The sequence below is a fragment of the Hippopotamus amphibius genome, chromosome 1, assembly GCF_030028045.1.
Source record: "Hippopotamus amphibius kiboko isolate mHipAmp2 chromosome 1, mHipAmp2.hap2, whole genome shotgun sequence".
Taxonomy (NCBI): Eukaryota; Metazoa; Chordata; class Mammalia; order Artiodactyla; family Hippopotamidae; genus Hippopotamus; species Hippopotamus amphibius.
This window is the reverse complement of record NC_080186.1, coordinates 239,567,248-239,593,802: the sequence shown is the minus strand read 5'-3', so window position 1 is coordinate 239,593,802 and position 26,555 is coordinate 239,567,248. Positions and strand designations below refer to the sequence as shown.

General features: G+C 39.7%; 1 protein-coding gene across 4 annotated transcripts in view; it reads left to right on the top strand.

The window, feature by feature from the left end:
* Window positions 1-22,688, top strand: part of NNT (nicotinamide nucleotide transhydrogenase) — an 80,456-nt gene extending 57,768 nt beyond the window's left edge. For 3 of the 4 annotated variants that reach the window (XM_057743798.1, XM_057743793.1, XM_057743785.1), the window contains exons 18-22: window positions 1,079-1,238; window positions 3,294-3,375; window positions 18,589-18,707; window positions 20,035-20,150; window positions 21,736-22,688. In XM_057743798.1, the coding sequence (XP_057599781.1) occupies window positions 1,079-1,238; window positions 3,294-3,375; window positions 18,589-18,707; window positions 20,035-20,150; window positions 21,736-21,885 (627 nt within the window). In that variant the 3' untranslated portion in view covers window positions 21,886-22,688. Of the gene's footprint in view, window positions 1-1,078; window positions 1,239-3,293; window positions 3,376-4,124; window positions 4,244-18,588; window positions 18,708-20,034; window positions 20,151-21,735 lie in introns of those variants that run through there. The other variant, XM_057743805.1, reaches the window with a different exon arrangement.
* Window positions 22,689-26,555: the final 3,867 nt, after the last annotated feature.

Below are 26,555 nucleotides of genomic sequence, written 5' to 3'. Positions count from 1 at the left end.
AGGCTTTAATTTTTGGAATTTCTTATAGAGCGATGCATTCAGTTATGATCATTTAGGATGACTGATTTGAATTCTTAAAATGTTTTTGATTACTCAAAACATCTAGCCTCCTGTCTTTTTTTTTAACCACCACAGCTCTAGAGGTCTACAAACAGTTTTCAAAACCAGATCCGTTATTGTCACATATTCCAGCCATGGTGTTTGTATGGTACACTGTTGAGTGATTGTAAATGAGTATGCAATAAATGCCTTCCTCTTTCTTTTTCCTGACATTATTTTTCTACTTAAAAGGTGGGTGTAAATTTTAGTGGAGCAGTGTATAAACTCACTCATTTACCTTTTTGGAAGTGAAATGTGTTAGAAGCCTAATGATGAATCCAGTCACTTCTGTTATTGCTTCATGGAGCTGTAGTTGATTTGCAAAATAAGACAGTATCAGCTCCCACATTTCTTTTTTTCTTGACGACAGAGGGCAGCAGACTTCTAAAATGAAAGGGATCCCTCTCCCTTGATTCCTCCCTGTTGCCTCTTGACAGCTTGCAGCTGGTAACGGAATTCACCTGACGTCTGTAGAGTCCCCTTGTAAGATTTCTTACAGCTGTCATTCTCTTTTACTCTGGTGAAATACATGTCAGTATGGAGGTAGAACTTGCTCAGTCAGTGCACAGATAATGACTAGATCTGAGTTTTTCACGTATATGTTAATATCACTGGTAACTTTCCATTAAATTTTTAAAAATTTATTTTGACTGAAAATATATCAGTGTACACTTGATTTTATAGGAAAAATGATGTGATTTCCCAGATGTCTTATCATTTAAATTTTTGAAACAATTTTCAAAAGGGGACTCGAGGGAGGGTGGGGGGGGAGTCGAGGGAGGGAGGGACTACGGGGATATGTGGATAAACACAGATGACTGAACCTGGTGTACCCCCCCCCAAAAAAAAGCTAGATCAAATTGATTTGGTTTAAAATGTCTTAGGTGATCAAATAAGCCTCTTTAAATGATTCTGAATACCATATGCACAGGATTCATATGTGGATTAAACTCTCACAGCTCGTAATTTTACTCTCCAGGCAATGAATCGCTCCCTGGCTAATGTGATTCTTGGAGGCTATGGTACCACTTCAACAGCTGGTGGAAAACCCATGGAAATTTCTGGCACACATACAGAAATCAACCTTGACAATGCAATTGACATGATTCGAGAAGCTAATAGCATTATTATTACTCCAGGTAAAAAACCAAAACCCAAAAGCAAAAAAAACAACCTGTAATAGCTATTGTAATTGATTGCATTAAAATAATTTCTTGTAATAGGGAAAAAAATCAGATTGGAACCTCTTCATTTTTGAAAACATAATGGAAATTTAGAAGCAACCCTGTGATTACTAAGTGCAGAATACTGACAATTCTTGGCTTAGGTTAATATTTTGGGAATTACATAGAGATTACATAAATTGAGATAGCGGGTTCTACTTGTGTCTTTCTGTGATTCTGTACAAATGTTTAAATCTTTGGGTCTTGGTTATTTTTTTTCTCATTGGTAAATTTTGGACCTATTAAATTAGATAGTATTTGAAAGTGTCTCACTCGTTAGACTCACTGAACGTTAGTAAACGTTAATATATTTCTTTTCAGAAGTAAATATTTTAAAAAATCATTGAGGATCATGTGGTTTCCAACAAGGTGAGGTAGCAAGGCCCCAGAAAGGGCTTTGTCTAGGAGTCATAACACCTTACTTCTGTTTTTAATTTTGCCTCTGGCCATTGACACACGTGGACCAAGTCAGTTACTCTCTCCAGGCCTCCGTTTCCCAGTTTTCTGAGGTTTAACCCAGGACTTCTTTTCTCACCACAGAATGCTGCTGTGTTCATTACGGGCGACACACTGATTTCAGATGAGGGTTTTAACTCTATCATGCTATCATAGACGTTTTCTGTAAAGAAAATCAATTGATTTGACATGTGGGTAGTTTGCTGGTTGATTATATACTAAGATGTAAATAAATAACAAACATTACCAGAATTGAATGTTCAGGTGCACGTCTTCTCAAGCACAGGCAGTATCATTTTCTGGGGCATTTGAAACACATGGGTTTGGGGTTTGGTTGTCTCAAAGACGGGGCTGCTACTGTCACCTGGTGTGGGGGAGCAGGTGCACTAAGTATGCTGTAAGCCTGGGACGTTCCTGCAGCGGGGGTTGTCCCAGCCAGAGCACACTGGCATCACCTGTTGAGAACACTGTGCTGGAATGTGACAGTGGAGGCCGAGAGACACACTTTTTTCCCGTCAGGCATCTTCCATCTAGTGGGGAAGTCAGATCGATAAATAATGCAAGGTGGCTTATGGTAAGGGCCACAGTGGATGGTGCAGACACGTTTTCTATCGTGGGGAACCTAAGAAGGGTTGTTGGAAGTGAGGGTTTGTGTTGGCCCTAGAGGATGGATGGCACTGGGGAGAGACAGAGGGAGTACCTTGAGCAGAGGTGTGCTCTTTGGAAAAACGGGGTAGGAAAGTGGGGACAGACGTGAGATTCATTGCACAGGGAGGAGGGACAGACACAGGGGTTAAAGGAGAAGGGAGATGACTGACATTTTTGGGCATGCCTGCAGGAGCTTCAGAAATACGGAGCACTTTATTTTTGTGGCAGAGTCAGAAAATTTTAAGTTCTTATTTGGAGACATTAAGTTTGTGGTGGAGCTGGGACAGTGGACAGGCTCCGCTGGAGCTCAGGGACGGGCTGAGCCTGGGGACAGGTTGGGAGCTGTCAGGTGGTTGTTGAAGCTGTGGGTTGGGCTGAGATTTTCCAAAGAGAGAATGAGGTGCAAAGTTAAAGTCCTGGGGAGCGTCCTCATTTAAGGGTGGGGGAGCAGAAGGAGAAGCTCTGTTCAAGGAAACTGAGGAAGCGTAGTGACAAGTCAAGAAGGGCACCAGGGGACTGCAGTGTTATCAGAGCCAAGTAGGGAGACAGTTTGAAAATGTTTCTGTGAGCGTGAGTGAGAGAGCGCCTGTGCGTGTGTGTGTGTGTGTGTGTGTGTGGGTGGGGGGGAGATCTGGAGAGGGAGTGCCTAGCAGCGTCAGACCCTGCCGGAGACTGAGAAGGGACCGTGAGATTTTGAATTTGAGATTTAGGCCAGTGTTTTTAGACGTCCAGGTTGTAAGTTTTTTTGTGTTTACTTCTAGTCCCGTTAACTGATTGCCCTTTTTGGCATAAAAATATGTTTCAATCAAGAGAGAAACTGTAGTTCATAAAATCTGAAATAAAACCACATTCTTCTTTGTTTTGCAGGCTATGGTCTCTGTGCAGCCAAAGCTCAGTACCCCATTGCTGATTTGGTAAAGATGCTCTCTGAACAGGGCAAAAAAGTCAGGTAAGTGTTTGCAGTTTGTGCATGAAAGGAAAGGAAAATAGATTTCTTCCTTTTAGGTGACTCTTTCTTCAAGTGGGGTTTTACCTATGTAATACTAGGTAGAGAAACTAAGTTGTAAAACACCCGTTTCTAGCCTTAGGCTTACCTCCTAGTTTTCCCTGTCTCTAGTAGCAGAAACCTAACTATAGTCTCATTTTAGAAAAGGAAATATTGTGGTGTTAAATGCCAGCATATTTATCAATAGGGAAAAATAGGAACCCGGTTTCTCTGTGGTTTGATTTGGGGAGGGAGGTCAGGCAGGGCATTTGAATCACATCAAGTCGTGTCTTTTTGGTTTCTGTTGTTCACACTGAAAAAAACATCTCAAACAAGAGGTCTCTGAAGGGTGAGACCTGGTGGTTGGTTAATAGTTGACTGATAAAGCTCTCACACTGAGGCTGGAAAAGACTGCAGGAAGATTTCTTTTTCTATATATAAAATAGATAATCAATACAGCCATACACCTTTTGAACTGTGAATTAGAATGGCAACGGTTCCTGCTACTTGCCATTCGGGCGTGGGACTCTGCTCTTGGGTGGATATTAAGCAGAATGGCTACGTTGGGGATTCTGCGCTTCTAGATTATTCCCCATGATCTTGGATAGAGGGTTTGTGGGATGTGAAAATGGGGCTGGAGGTGGTGAACCCTTGAAATACTTTGCATCTATCCCGTGCATGTTTGGATCCATATTCTGGAACTCTGCTGGTAGGAGGCATGAAGGGACCACCTGGAGTTGGCCCTGGAGCATACCTGCTGCGTGTTGTGTCGGGAGACCGGTCCGCTAGTCGTTTTACTGACATGGTACCGTCAGTCAGTTAGAGTGACAAGGTAACTCTGTTGTTAAATAAAATTGGTTTGTTCACCAGGATGTTAATGTATGTTGACAAAACTGTTAATGTCTTTTAATAAAAATACCTTTGAGACGTCAGTCTTACACTTTTGTCTGGAGGCAGATGGTAAGAAAATAAGACAGTGTGCCTAGAACTAGTCAGGCTGTCTGTGCCAGACTGGATGTAGCGTCCTAATCCTCAGTTTGACTGCTCCAGCCGTTAATAGAGCTGAAAGAGACCTAATGATGAAATCAGTGGGTTACCGAAAACGTTTTACTTTTAGCTGCATTTTCTTTCCTCCTCTCTTCCCACCCTTTTTTTCCTTCTCTCAGTCCTTCTCTCACTCTCCACCTTCTGTGATCTATAGTAAGTCGTGATTTGCAAGTACACAGAAATGAAATACTATTTTGTGATAGGCCCGTCATTTCTGTGATGTAGTTGGTTTCCACATTTAGTAAAACCTTACATGAATTGAAGATAGAAGATGAGAAAAGGCATTGTCTTTGTTTTCTAGTTTTCACAGAAGAGGTCTCATTTTAGGAACGTATTCCTATTTCCGTATAGGGTATCAAGCAGTGCTTCCCTTCTAGTCGTAGTCTTGTCACTTAAAGCATTTGCAGACCTGCAAGTGGAAAGGATGTGTTGCAGAATCTTTTATGATTTTCCTAAAAAGAAATTGTTTCCCTTTATTCAGTCCACGTGTGAAGAAGTCTAATGTATTAGTAATGCCTTCTGTCACCACATAAATGTTTAGGAGATGAGTGGCAATCATAATAAAGCAGAGAAAGATGCTTTCGTGTCTTAGTTATCCTTAGGGAAGAGGATGATTAATTTGACACACCTCTCTTACTACCCGCTGGTCAGCCCAGGTTGTGGGTGCAGGTTGGGCAGCTTGACAAAAGGCAGGATGCGAGAGGGAAGGAAGTAAGAGGGAAGGAAAAAAATCATCTGAAAAGAAAAGGCAAATGAAATTTTAGTTTCTGACCTGATTAAAATCTGAATTTTATCCATGAGGACATAATATAAACTGCTGTTTTGGGAGGATTTCTGTTGCACTGTGTTGGAAAAGTGATTATTTGACTTAAGATTTATGGTAGATCTTTAATTAACATATATGAAGAGTTTCTCGGTTTTAATTTGTTGTTTTTTTTAAATTTTATTTATTTATTAATTATTTTTTGGGGGGTACACCAAGTTCAATCATCTGTTTTTATACACATATCCCCGTATTCCCTCCCTCCCTCGAGTCCCCCCCCCCCCCCCCGCCCCAGTCCTCTAAGGCATCTTCCATCCTCGAGTTGGACTCCCTCTGTTATACAACAACTTCCCACTGGCTATTTTACAGTTGGTAGTATATATATGTCTGTGCTACTCTCTCGCTTCGTCTCAGTTTCCCCTTCACCCCCCGCCCCCTCCCAAACCTCGAGTTCTCCAGTCCATTCTCTGTATCTGCATCCTTGTTCTTGTCACTGAGTTCATCATTTGTTTTTTATTGAAGTAATTTTGTGACAAGAACATCAGGCTGTTCATGAGAGCTTTTAATTGTTTCATATAATTGTCATCAATTTTTCAAATAATTTATGAATAATAAATTTGTTAATAATTTATTATGTAGGATCAGAATAAAATTATTGGTCTCATTTCTACTTGTGAGTTAGGAAAAGTTAGCTGTTTTTATTGATCTGTTTCATATTAAGGTGAAATTATATATTAATATGTTCAAGGGTTTTTTGACTATAATATGCTGAATTTTCAACATGGGCTTTGTAATAAGTGATGTAAATTTCACATTTGAATTAAATGGAAGAGAACTAGTCTTGCTAACATGACAGTAGATTACCATATTTTTCCTTTCTAGCTTCTGTGTGGATATTTTTTTTATTTTAAAGAGAATCATAGCAACTTTGTTGATTTTGCTTTACGTGTCATCTTCTTTTCATAGGAGAACTGCAGGTTTTCTTTATGAAGTTAGAGGATGTATATGCATAGTTGCTTGCTTTTTCTTAAGAGGCCAGCGTCTGTTGGGACAGGAGATGGCTGCAGCGGTTACCTCGTGTGTTAATGAAATAAATCTGTATTTACAGTTTGCGGTAATTTAGTCCTTTCATCACTCTGTGGAGCTCCTGCGGTGTTCATTGAGCACAGCTGCCGGGCCTCTGCTGTTGGGAGATCTTTGTGCCTCAGGACCCCAGCAGGCCTAGCATCCAAATGTGGTGACGTATTCGCACACACTCTGTATGGCAGTGTGCCAGTGGGGACCCACGATTGTCATCAGGTGGCTATGCCCACGTGGTGCCAAGAAAGACTGCGTCTGCCGTGCAGTCTGTCTGGCTTTGTGGCCTGTGAGTGATCGAGAGACACTCCTGTTTTCCTTACTTTGGCCACAGTCATAATGTGCTCACGGAGAGCTGAGATTATATAACGAAGCACGTGACGTTTCATGACAAGAGCTCACTTCAGAATTTTGCTAGGAAATCCATTTTTCGAAGATACTTGAAGATGAAATATTTTATTGCTCTAACTGGATTTTCCTGTTTTTCATGGATTAAATGTAATCCAGATACACAGAGTTCAGCCGTCTTGGATTTGTTATGTTACGGCGTGCAGGAAGAGCTAGGACGTGCAGATTTACTAAGTAATAAAGGTACATGCTTCTGAAGAGAACAGACGTTAGGGCTGATGAAAGATCCAGTGTAGTAGTTGAGTAAAGAAATAGATGTTACTTGTGAGTTTCTTACCAGCTTTGCAGTATTTTATCCGCCATGACGGTTCCTGCTAATGACCACTCACTGTGTGAATAATTATACAGCACTCGGGCGCTGGGCGCTGTTCCAGGGCCTGAGAACGCATCAGTGAGCACAGAGATCAAAATTCTTGACCCTGTGGCGTTTACATTCGCTGGGAACTTAGTTAACAGGCATTAAGATACTCTGAATTGAAGACACTTACAACCTCATTGTGTCTCCAAGTCAGATGCTCGTTGGAATGAAAACAGCAAGAGCATGTCATTGTGTCAGAGTCTCAGCGCTGCAGCTGGCTCTGTGGGCGAGGAATGAGCCAGCGCTTCTGGTTTTCTGAAAGAATATGGTGTTTCTTTGCACTTTGCACTGAGCCTGCCTTCTTGTAAAACGTGGTGACGGGAGGGTGGGTGTGATGGGAGTTATTTGTGTGATTAGTCGAAGGAGTGACACTTGGGGTGAGAGCGAGCGTGTGTGCGTGCCCTCACACCTCTGCTCAGCCTCAGGCCGCAGGTGTCTGCGGTGCCCCTCCCAGATCCTGCCTGTTGGCTGGACTGCCTTCCGTGTGTACTGCCCACAGCATGTGGGTGTGGTGGAAGGAACAGAAGACCACGTAAACGTCTGTGATTTAGGTGCTTTGTAAAGCCTCGTACCATTCTTGGACTCATTCCTTGGAAATTATTGTCACAGATGTTCCAGGGATCTAAGGGAGAAACTTTCACTCTGACCATCAGAGGGATGTTTGGCTTCCAGGTCTACTGTTAGTTATTATACAGTCTTTGAGCTGATTTTCATCAATGAGATTCATGTAAACATGGCAGAGTATAAGTAAATAGAAGCCCTCTTCCCAGTTCATGTTCAGATTCTTCAGTATCTTGCTAATAATTTCCATTTTATGTGCTCACTAGCCATTGCATTCCGAGTCATTCAACATCATTAAAGTTATTCAGACAGAAAGATGAAATTATGTGTAATTTTCACTAAGTCTCTGCAGTATGCTAGCATATATATTCTAGAACATTAGTGGCAAATAGAATTTTAGTTTTTTTTCTGTCATCCTTGATAGTCTTATTAGTTATTTTGAAATAAAAATTGTGTCAGTTTCTATTCTGGACTGAGCTGGATTTGGTTCAGTGAAGGAAAAGCCAACTTTGGGCACAAGCTGTAATAATCGTCTCAGAGTGGAAAAGGTAGTGTCAGGACAGTGTTTTGCAAGGGCTGCATTGATGTTTGCACTAGATCATCTGACCTGACCCTGTTCTGATGACATCTCATTCTTTTGGTGGCATCAGTGTCATGGGCCACAGGTGTAGATGGAAAATGTGACCCTGGCCTTCTGTCAGACATTTCTTCATTCACACGTAGAACGGGTTCTGTTTTCTGCACTAGAAAAACCGTGCCCCTGAGGTATTTTTTTGTAAGTCCTTTAACATTCATATTTTTTTTCCTAAAGAAGGAAAGGCTGCGGATGAACACCAGATTCCGATCAGAGTTCAGCCTTTATTTGCCTTCAAAAAAAAAAGAAAGGAAGGTCCATAATGTTCTCTAATTCTGGCTGTTGCAAAGTTCTAGGAAATGAGAATTGTTTTTTCATTCAAAATTGTATGAGTTCGTCTGAACTATTGCTTCTAAGAAGGACTTTCACAATTTTAGAAAGTTGGGTTTCTATTCTTTTGCCTGAGAAGACTTGCCAAAAAGTTGATTCCACAACCTTTCTGATTAATCAGTTTTTGTTTATGACAGCTACATTGCCGGGAAGAATTTTTTTTCCCACTTTGTTCCCATGCTTCTCTTCAGATGGATAGGCTGACCCCACCCAGCTGGTCCCAGCCTTTTCACCAGTAAGGATAATTTATGTGACATTTACTCTGCTTCGTATTTTATAAGGTTGTACCCTAAACTGCATTTACTAAAATTATTTCTTTAAAAAAATAACTTTTTCTTGTTCTTTTAATAAGTGACCTGTAGCTTCAGTCAGAACTTCTGAGGAGAATGTGATAAACCAAAGAAATCTATCTTTTCAGATGTCATATTTTTCACAGGTGAAATGCACATTTAATTTAAAAATATTGAATATAGTAAGAAATCTTTTTTCTTACCTCCACGAACCTTCCTGAGAATGGACCATTGCCACACACACACGTTGAATACAGGGGTTCTTCAGATGGAGCTCATACCAGGGGCTCTATTGCATTTGCAGTGAAATTCCAAGCCTGTTTTGTGACAGAACACAGTGTCCACATAATTGGTGTTAATCTAAATAAAGGAGTCCTGCCTTAGGAAGCAGTTGGATTAGAGAATCTTTTAAGTCTATTTTAACTCTCAAAGTTTTATTAATTTATAAATATTTATGGTTAAAAACAGGAAGAATAAGTAGGCTTTTTATTTTCCCTTGGTTGTATCTTTTTCCTAGTTAATTTGCCAACCACGTAGGAGCTTAGAATGATATATTTAGGAAAATTGTGTGATGATGGTATTGGGGAGGCAGAATTTCAAAATGCTGTCAACATACATTGTTCTGTATATGGTTTGATTTTAAAATATAAAGCACAGTAAAAGAAAGGAAATTAACCCTTTGAACATCTTGGATATGAGAATAGATTTTGCATACTGTCTCACAAAACATATAACGAAATAGTTGAAGGTTGTAAAGAGATTTAAAAAAAAAAGTCTGGAGGTCCTTTTCACTATTTATAATAGCAAGAGGCTGCAAAACAGAAAAAACACTCTAAATACTTTAGAGCTGGGCCCAGTTGTCCCTGAAGTTCCTTTGTCTTATTGTTAAACAGGGATGCTTGGCTCTTCTTCACATTTTATTGCTAAACTAAATCGGGATATTTCCATAATGCAAGCAGGGAAATGTAGTTTATTTGAACAGTTGTGGTAGAATCCATGTAGTGAATATTTTATGCTCTTCAATAGTCCCCCATGTCCAAGAACAACTGTTGTGGTACACCCTGGTCGGGACACGTTGTCCCCATGGCCCTCAATCACGGGGACTCACATTGTTGTGTCCTCTTTAGAACATGTGGCATCAGAGATCTAATTTGAAGTTGCAGAAAAAGTTTAGGAATGGGCTTTATATCATCATGTATTATAAAAGAGCCTTAAAAATCATGATGTTTTTTTGAATTGTTCCTTTACCAAGTTTACCCATTTCACATGATGTTTATGAATAGCTCTTATGTACACTTTTACTTGTTTTTATTCTTTCTTAGTTAATTTAAAAGGCTCTGAAGATCACTTTGTTTCATTTGAGTATACTGTTCTACCTTTTTTGAACTGTGCCTAGGTCTCTTTTTAATTGGTGACTGAGGCCTTAGCTTTTACTGTATAATGTTCCATGAAAGACTTTATTGTTTTCATGCTTGAGAGAGGAAAATAGCAAAAAGTGTTTAAATTGTTCTTAAATTATCTTCAAGATAATGGAAGAGATTACCCTGACTTGTCAATGACATTTGTTTTATCTGTCAGTCAAGGAAACAGTACTTTTTTGCCTTAATAGTATCTGTAGAAGGCTTAAATGTGGCCTTTTGAAATTTGACACAATTTGACACTTGAATGTTAGTTATGATCAAGCTGCCAGTGAGCCCAGTGTTCACAGTTATTGGCCTCAGTGTATATCGACCAATTTCTCTAGTTTTTTCGTGTAGTTACAAGTACAAAGAATTTCTGGCTTTCATTGGACCATACTGATATTTACTGGGATTTCAAGGTAAAATTTAGAAAATCAGTTCAGAAAATGTTGACAACAAACCACATTTGTTTTAGTGTAAAAATGTGTGTTTCTTTTTATGCATATGATCATTAAAAATGTGCATTTATTTGAACAATACAGGTGAGCATTTATATCACAAAAATGCATTTCAACAGAATATTATAATTGAAGGTTACATTTATTAAGGGCTTTTGTGTGCCAGGCATTCGTCTGAAGTGCTTTGTATAAAAAGCTCTGTCTGTGAGCTCTCTCCCTTCAGTCTCACAGCAATCCTCTGAAGAGGCTTTACTGTCAGTCCCATTGTACGCATGAGGAAAGTGAGGCACACGGAGGTACATTGTCCAAATGTTTTGAACCCAGGCAGTGGCACTCTAGAGCTTTTAACTGCTATTCTTTACTGCTCGCCTGAAGTCTTTCTCTAAAAAGAGAGCTGGAAAGTTTGAGTCGGTGTACTTTATTGGGCGTAGTATGTTCCTTAAAACCCTTTCCTTCCCTCCCTCCTTCCCTCCCTTTATTTGAGGGGCCCTAATAGAGTGCCAGGTGCTGTGGGAATAGTTCCTGTTCTCCAGCCGCTCCCAGTTTGGAGAGCACAGTCATCAGCCAGTTATGATGCAGTGCAGCGTGAGGAGACGGAGCTAAAGAAGGAGTCCTGGGAGCGTGGAAGAGCCTTCCGTGGTCTCGCTGGAGGAGTTAGTCCCCTTCTGTAGAGTTACGTTGTGGATACCGACAGCTGCTCCTGTTTTTGCTAAGCATGTGTACAATCATTTTCGTGGTTCATAAGGAGGAACCAAAAGGCTGGTAGGCTTTGCGTTTTGGAATTCTGGATATTCTTCATGGGATGATGGAACATTGATGAGCTTTGGCCATTAGTTCCTGGAAATTGTTGGTCACGGGTAACCAATGTCTGATATAATTAACTTTAATCCATACTTTGAAGATTAGCCAGTTGCGTGGGCCAGAATTGTTACAAATTCACATTGACTCATCAGCGTGCACATATATATTTCTGCAAATGTAGTATGTTCTGTCATTTCTCTCAAAACATTGGTCTTCTCTTGTAATAGCCTTGCATGTGTTTCTCTCCAACTTTAGAGTCTTAAAGTTTAGTATAATAAATTATTTTGCAAACGGATATAAAGTGATCTGTCCTTGGGGATATACAGCATAACATGTTGATTAGCTTTAAGAGTATTTACCCTTCACAACTAGCTCAGCAGAAACATGGTCTTCATGCAGTCTGCAGCTAACCAAATGTTACAATAGTAACAGATACCTTTGGCGGTCTTTAATTTCTAATTTGGTCCAAGACACCTCAGGTAAAGCATAAAGATGATTGCCAGATGGATTAATTTAAAGATAAGCACAGGCAGTATTAAAAACAATAAATAAATTAAAATTTTTAAAAAATTACTGACATCAAGGAGGGATACAGAATTGAAATACAGAAGTAAATCACAAAGTGTATATTGGTTTATTCAGCTAAAATAGAATCTCTAGTTCATGGAATTTTAGAACTGAAAAGGGAGTTTGTGATAGGCTGAATGATGGCGCCAAAGATACCCACCTCCGAATCCCCCAAACCTGTGAATATGTTACCTTATATGGCAAGAGGAACTTTGTCGATTCAGTGAAGATTTTGAGATGGGGAGTTGATTCTGAGTCATTTGGGTGAGTCCTTGTAATCACTAAGGTCCTTGCCAGAGAGAGGAAGGAGGGTCAGAGTCAGAGAAGGAGACATGACAGCGGAAGCAGACCTCAGAGTGATGCAGCCTCAAGCCAAGGGATTGGGGCAGCCTCCAGAAGCCGGAAAAGGCAAGGGGACGGGTTTTCTCCTGAAACCTCCCAAAGAAATGCAGCCCCGCTGACACTTCGATTTTAGCACAGGGAAACTGATTTTGGATATCAGACCTCTATAATCTGGTGGTTATTTGTTATATCAGCAATAGGAAACATATACAGACCTTAAATGTCATGTAGCACGGTGACTCTTCGTCTTTCTTAAGGCTCACCAATCAGATTTGGGGAGAGGAAGGGACCTGCGAGAAAGAGGAAACCCTTGGTGGTGCCCAGAAGGACTGGGAGATGAGGAGACATTTTTGACGTCCAAGATTTACTATGATGGTCTCAAAAGAGCGCAGATTGCTTGCAGTCAGTAGCGCAGCACGGAGGTCGAGCGATGTCCTGCAGTCGTTCAGGGAGCGCTGACGTCCGCCGAAGCTGCCTCTCTCTCTTGCTGGTGGTTTTGATCCCTCTGCTGCCTCCTGTAAGTGAGCAGCTGCTTCAGCGGTCGTAACTGCCTTGACGGTGTCCCCCGCCAGCCGGCCATCCTTTGCCTTTATTTGTGAAATCTGCTTGAATCCATTTTGTACTGAATTGGTGGTTTGTACATCAGCTCCGATGAATGAACCTGTCTCTCCCGGATCCACAGGAAAGAAGCCTGAAACTTTCCCTCACTGGGGAATTTGTTCTAAATTGTGGACAGAAAGTTTTTTTTTTTTAAATTTAATTCCAACTCTCCTTCACATGTGAAGGCCATTTTCTTTTCTTCTGTGTAATGAAAATGAGGAATGTGTGGTCAACTTCTGTTTTATTTGGGCTGCTTGAAACTCAGCTTTGCCTCTTTTTCTAGCCAGTTTATCTCTTCTCACTGAGTGTGTTATTCTCTAGGTTGTTAGGTATTTTGTGTTTCTCTTGAACCTTATCCAAGTGCCCTCTGATCCTTTTAAGCTGCAACTCCCTGAACTAAGTCTGGTTATTTTGTTTTATCATTGGATCTAGTCCGTGGTAGAAGATAGAGTATCTTTTCCTGATGTGCAAAAACAACCCTGCATTAATTTTGAATGTTGACTTGAAATGGACACAATTGAAATACAAATTGGCATTAATTTTTAATAAAAGTCAGCTGATTAATAATGCAATTCGCTACGTTAACTGTATTACTAAGAACCTCTGTAAAGTGAAATGACCTTTTCAAACTAAAATTTTTGACTTTAAGATGTGTTCTTTTGGACTATTTTGTTCCATCATTATTAAAAAAATGACACATCAGGGTCCCCAAATTTAATTATAGAATCTCTGCCTTTGATGGGGCAAATTCTTTGTGCCTTTAGTTCTTCCACTTGATATTTAGAAGTACATTAAGTTAAAATATTCTGTATAGCAAGTATTCTGTTTATACCAAACAGTGCATTAAAATACATAGTAAATTACAGTTTCAGTTTAAGCTCTTCTTGGCTGAGATTTGGTTTGTTAATCTTGGTAATCTGTTTTATTAGGTATTATAAGGAAGTATTAGCTGGGGAGAAAAAGAAACATGGACTCTGCCCACTTAACCAAATGCCCATTGAGCAAAGTATCCAGGTGTTCTATTTCTAACAACTACTTATTATTGATCAATTTCAGTAAAGTAGTTCTCAGAGAAAGCACTGAAAGTCTTTACTGCTTTTTTTTTCTTTCTCTGTTGAGCTCTCTTTAAGACCTTGCAAAATCCTTCTCCTTGTTCAGGCTTTACTCCTTATATTGAACAAGGCTTTATCTGAACTAGTCTTTCTTATCGTGGTTGCAAAATGTGGTTTTATGACCCTACCGCCTTTATCAGTTGATGGTCTACCCCTGTAGGGGAGACTGTTCCCTGCCTCCCTCCCTCCCTGCCTTCCTTCCTTTCCTTATTGACTTATGTGTACATCTGTTATCAGTCTTGACTCATGAATTCCCACTTTCTCCAGTGGGTTATAATCCATGACTATTCTTACTTATTTTGATGTTCAAATTACTTTCTTATTTTTATACAACTTAGTGTCATACGTGCCTTTAAAAACACATGTCCACATCATTCTCTTATGTCCATTTATTTTGCTTTGCGCTCTGCCTTCTTTCTAACTTTTTGTAAGGATTACACAAATTCAGTCTTTTATTCTTTTTTTAAAAATTAAATTGTTTATTACATATACGAGAGCTTTACCTTCTCGGAGTCTGTTACTGTCTTTTTCTTACTGCTCTGTTATTTCCTGTGACCCTAAGGGATTGTTCATCCCTCCCCATCACTGAAGAAAAGTTTGAAAGTCCTGAACTGGAGACCATGATGCTTGTTTACAAAATCAAGCACCTCTGAAACTTCTTTCATCATGTCTTTTCTTTTTCTACATTCATGGAGTCAGCAGGTTTGGGAGTATATTTTGGTTATTTCAATATATTGCATTATCTCTGTATTTCTTATATTCATGCCTAAAATTCTATATTATTGTAAAAATATTAAAGTGACATTCACGTCCAGGTTTGAGGGTTGGTAGTAATAACTCCCACTTAATGAGCAGTATGGTTTGGTGCCTGCAGACGTTTTCTTCAAATGTATTGCCCTTGTAAAGATATTAACATTTTAAAGTAGACATCTCAACCCAGAAGTCTGTATAACATTTTGGAAATGCTTTCTCTGAGGCAGTTTGAAAATAGCTGCAGTAGTGCTGAGTATAGTTTGTTACTACATGAAGAATATGAGCATGAATTGTCAGTATTTTACCTCATTTGTTTTCAAGAGTGGTTAAAAGCCCTGGTTTGGAACAGACAATGACATTAGGATAGCAATGGCTAGCCAAAAAAAAAAAGAAAAAGAAAAAGAAAGAACAATCTTGTTTTTAGGAAACATTTAAAAATTTTTACTCAAGTACTGAACTGTTACATTTCCAAAAATGATAGGCAAATTTGTGGTTGCAGAATTTAAACCTTATGAGACAGTGAGGTTGGGTGACCACAGTCTAGAGTAAACTGACTGCCTTAATTTTATTCTCACTAAAATAAAACAGTAGTAATCATCTATACTTCAATAAAAAAAATAAAACTGTAGCCAGCCCGCTAAGGGAAGAGATAATAAATGCCTTTTAAATGAGCCTTACATATACACACTACTATATATAATAAAATAGATAACTAATAACAACCTGATGTATAGCACAGGGAACTCTACTTGATACTCTGTAATTGCCTATATAGGGAAAGAATCTAAAAAAGAGTGGATATATCTATGTGTATACCTGATTCACTTTGCTCTACACGTGAAACTAACACAACACTGTAAATCAACAATACTCCAGTAAAATTTTTTTTTAAAGTTTTAGATTATTAATAGTCCATTCTATACGGTTCATTCTACCTCCTACCCCTAGTAATTTTTCAGAACCTACTTCCCCAGCATTTAAGAGGTGCTGGTAAATGTTTTGCATTGTTGCACGTACTTTGCATACATTTTTTATCCTATGTCCATGCAAATATTTAATTAAATTAAAAAAATTTATAGCTTATTGTATTGTTTGAAACTTTCTGGATTCTCAGTGTTTCTCAACACTGTAAATTGGATTTTTAGAACTCCTTATTTCACCCATTCAAGCAGCGATAACTAGGTATTTTTCAGATCTCTTCTGCAGAGTTTTATATAGCCCTTGGCATGATGTGGGCTTGTGATAACAGCAGGTTAGTACTCTATGGGAAAATTGAGAGAGAGAGAGCTATTAAGTAACTTACTGAACATCACATAACTAGTTAAGTTGAGCAACCAACCAAACAAAAATACGTCTTCAATGCTTGACTGTACTGACTGTATTGTATAGTAGTGAAAAGTTCAGGCTCTTGAGGCAGAAAGACCCGAGTTTGACTTACAGGTTAGCTATTTACTAAAAAAGTTGTGCGAATTGCATAGCATATCTCAGAGTCAGTATTGGCCATTTTGCCAAAATGTACGCCGGCAGGCCCTCACGTACATTCTTGCTGTCCTCTTCTTTTAAGATACAGGAATGTGGCTCTAAAGCCTAGTTTATTTAAGTCCTGAATTTGACTCAGCTGCTCTAAATTCTAATTCTTGATGGAGATTATTAAAGATGATTAGGGATAGAATGAAACATAAGAAATTTATAAATTGTGTCACAATATGAAAGCGTGACGTATTAAAGGATTTTAAATGAAGTTAATTTTTTCCCACCATAAAATTGTCCATTCTCATAGAAAATTTGGAAAACACTTTTAAATAGAGAAGTAAAGTGATTATTTGTTGTACAGCCACCTAGAAATAACTGTCTTATTTCCTTTTAGCCCTGAGTTTCTGTTTCTTTAAACATAATTTGGTTATTTAGGAACATTCAGGGGTCCCAGAATGAAGATTATGTAAAAGAGAATTTGATAAAAGAGAACTTGTCACTTGATGTCTTTTTTTCTAATTGTGAGCCCCCCAGTAATTCAGGCTCTTCATTGTCAGGTTTAAAGGTGTAGAAAACCGTTTATCAGTTATTTGGACAATATAAATGGCCATTTTATAGCTCTTTTCAGGTCTTCTTTTTGGGAGGGGTCCGTTCCTTTGCTTCTTTACTCTGTTCCTGACAGGGGCTGTGCTAAGAGTGGGGAGGCCTGGCTTGGCGGCAGTTCCTGTGAAAAGTAACAGGGCCTCTTTTTTTAGTTGTTTGTTTCTCTTGGAGTATAACTGCTTTACGATGTTGTGTGAGTTTCTGCTGTACAGCAGAGGGAATCAGCCGCAGGTATCCACATATCCCCTCTACCTCGGATTTCCTTCCCATGTAGGTCACCACAGAGCACTGAGTAGAGTTCCAACAGGGTGTCTTAAATGACCGTAGTGACTGAAAACCAGCACTGTGGTGTGGGGGCTGTGACTGCTGAGACAGACTTAGGCTTCATCAGTGAGAGGCCTGGGGGTGTGCTTTCCTTGCTGTGCCTTATGCATCTAGATCACAGCCAGCATTTTGTGTTCACTTTGGGGGACTGAGGTTTGAACTGGACATGGACAATATAGGAACAGGTGACTAGGACAGCGGTGAGTCTAGAAGTCCTGCCAGTCATTGAACAGTTGGAAGAAGTGAAGGTGTTTTGCTTAATAGGCGTCCTGGGTTAGCTCAGAGGAACCCACACATGGAAGAGGGAGTAGACCCTCAGACTGCAGGCCTTGGAAAGCAGTGAGCTGGAGGTTCTCTTTGGTTTCATGCAATGAGCGTGTGTGGTGTGTGATATGTCATATATATATGTGTGTAAAATTATTGGGACTTTCTAGAAATGGGTAGACCTAGGATGGAGTTGGTTTCTGGTCGCTGAAAGTATTTAAGCTGAGGTTGCATGGATCCCTGCCTAGAGGTAGTATAGAACGCATTTCTTCACTGCATTCATTCATTCATTCACTTTGTATTCAGTGCTTCCTGCGTGCCAAGGACTGTGCCCAGTGCTGAGGAGGCAGAGATCAGTACTGTGGGCAGGAGGTTGGATTGAATGACGTCGTGGATCTCATTATGGCTGTGGGTGAAAGGAACTGCCTGCTGCTTCAGTTTCTTTTGCCTTAATAAAAGAGCAGATCTCTGATCCGGGTATTCCTCTGCCTTTTAAACACTGCAGTGTGTTACTGTCGCATTTTTTTCTGTGACGTGGCGTACGCTACATAACACTCTCTGAAAGCAGGCCTTTAACGTGTGTGCGTGACGGTGTTTTTCATGGCACACGTTTAATTCCAGGCTGACTTCAAAAGGATCCAAAAATTACCAGAACATAATTATGATTTAATGAGAGAACATAATGCTTATTAAATGTAAGGTGATATTATTTATTAATGCTATTGGGAGTTCATTGAACTTAAAACATATATGGAAGAGGCAGGTTCTAAAGTCACACGTTTTTTTGCGAGGAGTTAGAGTTTGTATATACTGAGATCTTGAATCTCCAGCCGTACTATTTGTGGATTGACCGTATATCTAGACTGATTCTGTTCCTGCTTGTAGAAATCAGATAGTACCAGGTGAAGCAGCGGTGCCAGGAACAAAGTGTGCAGATTTGGAGGTGATACGGGGGTCTCTGTACATTTTGGCCCATCAAGTAAGGCCAGCTGTTCATTTGTTTCCTGTCTAGGTTTGGAATTCACCCGGTTGCGGGCCGGATGCCTGGTCAGCTTAACGTGCTGCTGGCTGAGGCTGGGGTGCCGTACGATATTGTGCTGGAAATGGATGAGATCAACCATGATTTCCCAGGTGCGTGATGGGGGTGACGGTCAGGTTTGACTAGAGCAGTGCTGGTCGTAGGCCATGAACTGTGGGGTTAGTCAGAGGAAGAGGAACCTGCTCCTAGTGAGTGTGCAGCTGAAACTAACGAAAGGAAAGGCGGTACTGAGAAAGGTGCGGCAGGTGTGTGAGCAGCTTGGGTGCCCTTCTTCCTGTGGGGAGGACTGCAGGGGGCGAACATCGTGGGAGGCCATGCAGGGGAGCGCATTGCAGAGGGGTCTGGAGCAGACCTGGCTTTCAGATCCTTTGGACTCTCCTTTGCTTATGGCCTTGAACTAGGTATCAACCTCAGGTTCCTCTTGTATAAAATTGCTTCTGTTGATTTTGTGTCTGATTCTTGCCAGTGTCTGAGATTTTACTGGTTTCCAGTTGTACCAGTTCATGGTCAGTAAGTAGTTTTCTGTTTAAAGTACTAGGACTTCATACATGAATGGCCAATCAAAAAAAAAAATAAAGTACTAGGACTTCACTAGATAAGGTGCTGGACTTCGTGGCTGTCACTGGGTGGATGTTGGATGCTAATGGTTTTTGGCCCAAGATCATATTTGTTAAAATTAAACCAGGTCCCTCTGGCAGATATCCACTGTAAACTTAAAAAATACTGTTTATTAGAGAAAAATAATGAAATTGGGTGTATGTCTAGATTCACATGGCATTTTTGGCAGAGTTCTAAGGTACTTTATATTATGGTCCTTAAAGAGGGAATTTTAGGCCATTTTAATTTTATGTCCCCTGTCAGATTTCACTGTTGCTAAATTATGTGTGAAACCTGCCAGTTCCAGGGTTTATGGACACAACTTTAATATAGTACAGACTCTTAGGCCATTTTCTTTTAGACATCAGATTGCATGTTAAGTGGTCATTTTAAAAGTTGAAAATGGAATGCGGATCTTTAATGTTACTGGCAAGATCATTTTGGGATCATAAAAGAGCTATAAGGTCAGATCAGGTAGATCCACTGAGGGGAGGGAAAGCATAATAATGCAAGCGCCCAGTCAGGGTGCTCAGATACAGGACCTGCTGCTTTTAAGCTGTGTGACGTTGGCGAAGTTACTGAACCTCTCTGATGAAGCTCTTTGTACAGTGCCTGGCACAAGTGTTCGTCCAGTAGATATTAGCTTCTGTGATTCACTTGGTGTACCTCATAAGCTGGTACAGGAGTGTAAGTCAATTACATCCCAATAGAGCTTAAAAAATTGTAAGCTTCTGTTACTGTTGTTATAAAGTCAGATCACCATAATTTGCCTGAAAGTGAAAGTGACCCCTTTGATTTTTATATTTTTCTTTTACTATGTAGACACTGATTTGGTCCTTGTAATTGGAGCTAATGACACTGTTAATTCAGCGGCTCAAGAAGACCCCAACTCTATTATTGCAGGCATGCCAGTCCTCGAGGTCTGGAAGTCAAAGCAGGTAAAGGCTCAGACTTGTGTTTCATTCTGATAATTAAAGGTCTCTTAAAATATGCACACAGAACTCTCCTTGGTCACTTGATGAGAAATGATGATGCCTTCTAGGAGGCCCAAGAGTTCGAGTAGATTTAGGGTCTAGCTCTCCATATCCAGCTTCTGTCTGTTCTGTGATCACCAGAGAACCTGAGTGAATGCCATGATCTCAGTTGGAACTAGATGAGATTATCTGGATGGATTCACAAGGTCTGTAACCACAGCTGAAAAGGGAGCTGTGAGCTTTTGGGATGAGTCTGGCTGAGTTCCAGGCCGAGTCCAGGGAAGCAGATGGCTTCCCTCCGGGACAGTGAGTCAGTATCATCGCCTTCACACAGGGAGAGGAGCACATTTTTTCTCATTTGATTTTTTTGAAAGGGAATTTGTATGTTATGGAGTGTGCAGAAGAAAGGTGATTTAGAAATCCAAACAATAACATGGCGTAAGGAAGCAAGCCGTGCTCACAGCACATTATTTCTGAAAAAGCTAATTGCTAGGTTGTAGAGAACTGAAACACTTGTAAATTTTCCTCTGCCGCAACTGTGGGCAAGTCTCTTTACCACTCTCACGTCATATCTGCATTTTAAGAATCATTATAATGTAATGTATATTTTCCCTTTAATTGTCTCTATTGTAAATACGTGAGTTTTAAGCAGAGTGTGTGTGGTGCGCGCGTAGATAGGACACGCACCTGTCCATGGCTGCGGGAACAATCCTTGCATCGGTCCTCAGCATTTGAGAGTTCGCAGAGTACTAATGGTATGTTAGCACTAGTGGTATATGGAACATGAGTAAGTTTGCCCTGCTTCCATTCTTGAGTAGGCATGTCCTAGAAGACCACAGAAAGGCTTCTCATTTCATGAAGAGCTCACTTGATATTCAACAGGACAGCAACATCCACAGTTCCTGTAATTGTAAATGCCTAGAACACAACGTTAGAGATGGACTTAACCTCTTCGTTTTCCTTCGTGGAAGCATTCTGTTAGTCGTTAGGCTGTTCTGTGACACAGTAGACTGCTCTTTGGGCTCTTGTCTTACATCCTTTTTGTCTGATACCCTTTACTTTAGAGCAGTGGACTAAGGGTGTGAGAATCACACCATTTTCCCACGCAACTACGTTTATCTTAGGATTGGTAGTAGAAGCTTAAGCACTAAAGTTGTTCTCTTCAGCCCGTTTAGAGAAAGGTGCTTATTTTCTGGACTAGAAAATGTTCTGCATAGTCTTTATAGAGAAAGGCACTGAGGAAAAAAAAATCACTTATCGCTCAGAGATATACTATTGTTAACATGACCTTTTCTCTAATAATGGATATGAGTATGGGCACATTTAAAGAATTAAAGTTAATACAAAGTAAACGTGCATTTAAAAATACCCCGTGTGTATTTTAAAAGTCTTTGTAGTAGAGAATTCGTAGTGTACATGCTTTGTTCACAGTTTGGGCAGGGCAGTGTTTGTGTGCCTAGCACGTCCTGGCCAGGTCTGCTAAAATACCGTCTCTCACTTAATCTCAGGTCTGTCAGATACACTCCCTCACTTAATCTCTGGTTCTCAGGTCATCGTCATGAAGAGGTCCTTAGGCGTTGGCTATGCTGCAGTGGACAATCCAATCTTCTACAAACCCAACACAGCCATGCTTCTAGGTGATGCCAAGAAGACGTGTGATGCCCTGCAGGCGAAAGTTAGAGAATCCTCCCAGAAGTGAAATATAAAAATCAGGCTGTTGTCTAACAAAGCCACCTCTTCACTTGTGGGAACAGATATACAGCTGATAATACATCTGTAGCAGAACTCTTGGAAGAAAAGGAAGACTCTGAAGAAAGCAAAGCAAATACCAGGAAAATTTTCAAGAGCAGCAATCCCTCAATTTTAAAAAAGGATTGACAAGTCTAAATGTCTTTCTGTGCATATTTTTTGCATTATGAATTCCAAAAGTATTTTACAAAAGGGGAAAAAACAGCCTAATTTTAGATGTAATCCATTTGGATTTTCCCCGATAGTCAGCAGTGTTTTAAGAAATTAAGTCTTTATGATTTTTAGGACTTACATCACACATGGATTTGAAAAATATCTGACACAGTGTGAACATTACAGCCACCTGCGTTTATGTTTTTTTCTAACAAATGTGACTGTGAAACTTTCATCAACTCTTGAGCTGTCCTTTTACCATTTAGCCGTAATCTAAATTAAACGTATCAAATTGGTTTCAATTTTTCAAACTGTACTTCCAATTCTGTATTTCAGGGATGTATTTTCTCACTTCTTTTTAATACATGAAAGGACTAGATAATATTTCAGAGATGCTGGAAACAAATCATTTGCTTTGTATGTTTCATTAGAGCACCAATGAAACATATAATTTGATATCAATATTAGCTGTATTTTTTAAACCCCATTTCCACTTGGAGATCTGTTTAATGTCAATCAATTTATAATGTGTAGTACTGTATTAAGTGCACTTGAATGGAATTCAACTATTTGACTAATAAAATGAGTTCATCATGTTTACATAGTGATGTAGCAATTGTCTTTGGTGACAGAAGGCTAAAATCAAATAATTCTGCCTGTTAACATCTGAGGAAGATTTTGCTCCCCTGAAATAGATGAGATTAATCTGTCTTAACTGTTTGAAGAATACTTTTTTATCCAATTGAGAGTGTGTTTTAAGGTGTTGTGTAAATGGTAACATTTGAGAGAAATGGTAGCACTTTTTAGCTACCTCTTTGTTTAAGCTCCAGTAAAGATTATGTCTTTTTTAGCACCAGTAAAGATTATCTTTTTGCAGTAAAAGTGTAGATTTTCTTCATGACTTTGTTACTGTGCCAAAAACTCTATCTAGGTTGAATGTGTGACAAATATTTGGAATATCTCTCTATATAATTAATTTGGCATTAAGTTTTTTGAAACAATTATTAACATGCAAAAACTATTTCTAAACCAGAAAAAGAAACAACTGGTGTGAAAATTTTTACTATAATACTCATGTTTATTGAGTTTAAAACTCATAGTATTTGTTGGTTTGGTAATCTTGCTGTGCCTGAGATTCAGATCTGTGTGTGTGTGTGTGTGTGTGTGTGTGTGTATGTGTGTGTGTGTGTGTGTGTTAAATCAGGAAAGACCCCTTTTTAATTTTTAAGTGGTAAGTGCAATTTTTAATGGATCTCAGGTCATTTGTAACCTCAAGACTGAATTATATTATGAAAGTTCTATTAGAAGGAAGTAAATAGTATTTTAATTCATGCCCTTTTCCTTTTCTCAGAGTAGTTGTAGGTATATCTGGGAAGCAGCTTAGGTTTTTTTTTTGTTTTTGTTTTCAAGATAATTCCTGCATTTGATTTAAACTAAAATAATTATACTTGGATTTATTAATTTATTTCCATCATTTATAGTAAATATTTTTCTATATTTTTAAAATTTAGGATGATCTCATTTCTGTGATACTTGCTAATCCCTGTCATTCAGTTGTGTTAATTGAGTGGAATATTCGTGCTCTGGTTGGTTTTATTTTACTTCATTGTTTAAGTGATTTAAGGGATTTTTGGATATATAATTTCTTTTTTTTTTTAAGAACTTTTATTGAGATACAGTTAACAGACAATAAACAGCATGTATTCAGAGTGTACAATTTGGTATCCCAATCTCCCAATTCATTCCCCACCAGCCCTCCCCGCTTTCCCCACATGGTGTCCACGTGCCTGCTCTCTACACCTGTGTCTCTATTTCTGCCTTGCATTTCCTCTTTCATAGTTGTTAGCATTTGCCTTACGTATTGAGGTGCTCCTATATTGGGTGCATATATATTTATAATTGTTATCTCCTCTTCTTGGATGGATCCCTTGATCTTTATGTAATGTCCTTTCTTGTCTCTTGTAACATTTTTTAAAGTCTATTTTATCTGATATGAGTATTGCTACTCCAGCTTTCTTTTGGTTTTCATTTGCATGGAATATCTTTTTCCATCCCCTCACTTTCCGTCTGTATGTGTCCCTAGGTCTGAAGTGGGTCTCTTGTAGGCAGCATATATATGGGTCTTGTTTTTGTATCCATTCAGCCAGTCTGTGTCTTCTGGTTGGTGCATTTAGTCCATGTACATTCAAGGTAATTGTCGATATGTATGTTCCTGTTACCATTTTCTTAATTGTTTTGTTGTTGTTTCTGTAGGTCCTTTTCTTCTCTTATGTTTCCCGCTTAGAGAAGTTCCTTTAGCATTTGGTGTAGGGCTGGTTTGGTGGTGCTGAATTCTCTTAGCTGTTGCTTTTGATTTCTCTGCCGAATCTGAATGAGATCCTTGCTGGGTAGAGTATTCTTGGTTGTAGGTTCTTCCCTTTCATCACTTGAAATATATCATGCCACTCCCTTCTGGCTTGCAGAGTTTCTGCTGAGAAATCAGCTGTTAACCTGATGGGATTTCCCTTGTACGTTATTTGTTGTTTTTCCCTTGTTGCTTTTAGTAACATTTCTCTGTCCTTAATTTTTGTCAGCTTGACTACTATATGTCTTGGTGTGTTTCTCCTTGGGTTTATCCTGCCTGGGACTCTCTGTGCTTCCTGGACTTGGGTAGCTATTTCCTTTCCCATGTTAGGGAAGTTTTCAACTATAATCTCTTCCAGTATTTTCTCAGGTCCTTTCTCTCTCTTGTCTCCTTCTGGGACCCCTATAATGCAAATGTTGGTGTGTTTAACATTGTCCCAGAGGTATCTTAGGCTGTCTTCAGTTCTTTTCATTCTTTTTTCTTCTTTTCTGCATGGGTGATGATCACCATTCTGTCTTCCAGGTCACTTATTCAGCCTTCTGCCTCAGTTAACCTGCTATTGGTTCCTTCTAGTGTATTTTTCATTTCCGTTACTGTGTTGCATATCTCTGTTTGTTTTCTCTTTAATTCTTCTTGGTCTTTGGTAAACTTTTCAATCTTTGCATCCAGTCTTTTTTCAAAATCCTGGATCATCTTCACTATCATTATTCTGAATTCTTTTTCTGTAAGGGTGCCTATCTCCTCTTCATTTAGTTGTTTTTCTGGGGCTTTATCCTGTCCCTTCATCTGGTACAAAGTCCTCTGCTTTTTCATTTTCTCTATCTTTCTGCGGCTGTGGTTTTCAGTTCCACAAGATACTGCTTGATACTGCTGTCTGCCCTCTTGTGGAGGAAGCTATCTAGGAGCCTCCTTTGTGCTTCCTGATGGGAGGGACTGATGGTGGGTAGGGCTGGGTGGGTGGAGCTCAGTAAAGCTTTAATCCGATTTGGTGGGCGGAGCTCAGTAAAACTTTAATGTGCTTGTCTGCTAATGGGTGGGGCTGTGTTCACACCTTGTTGGTTGTTTGACCCGAGGCCACCTAGTGCTGGAGCCCACAGGCTCTTTGGTGGGGCTGATGGCGGACTCTGGGAGGGCTCACACCAATAAGCACTTCCCAAAACCCCTACTGCCAGTGCCCCCATCTCCTCCGTGAGCCACAGCTGCCCCCACCTCTGCAGGCAACCCTCCAGCACCAGCAGGTAGGTCTGGTTCAGTCTCCTGTGGGGTCACTGCTCCTTCCCCCTGGGTCCTGGTGAGCACATTTTTTTGTGTGCTCTCCAAGAGTGGAGGCTCCGTTTCCCCCAGTTCTGTGGAGGTCCTGCAATCAAATCCCGCTGGCTTTCAGAGTCTGATTCTCTGGGGATTCCTCCTCCTGTTGCTGGACTCCCAGGTTGGGAAGCTTGACGTGGGGCTCAGAACCCTCACTTTAGTGGGTGGACTTCTGCAGTATAACTGTTCTCCAGTTTGTGAGTCACCCACCCAGCGTTTATGGGATTTGATTTTAACAGGATTGCGCCCCTCCTACTGTCTCATCGCGGCTTCTCCTTTGTCTCTGGATGTGGGGTGTCTTTTTTGGTGAGTTCCAGTGTCGTTCTGTCGATGACTGTTCAGTAGTTAGTTGTAATTCTGGTGCTCTTGCAAGAGGGAGTGAGCCGGATATATAATTTCTTAAAGTAATACTCCAAAAGATTGTTGATCTTGGATTATTAATTATGGCAAGGTCTAAAATCAACAAAAATATTTCTCTTTCCTCTTATTTTATTATTCCTCCCTTTCTGATAAATCACATAACTGGTAAATATGACTTATTTTTATTCTGTATTGATCTATTCTTCACTATGTCTTTTTGATATTCAACTAGAAATAATTTTTTAAAAATCCCTTATACCTTATAGTCTTACCAAAAAAACAAAAGAAAAAGAATTAGGCAGTGAAGAGCTAATGTTAATTTGTCTTTTTGGCCTTATTTACCATTCATTTTCTCATGTTTGTCTTAATTTGGGAGTTTGTGTTAAGTTACTCATCTAACTAAAGAACAGTATATAAGTAAATTTGTAAATTTTTATACATTCTGTCTATTGGTT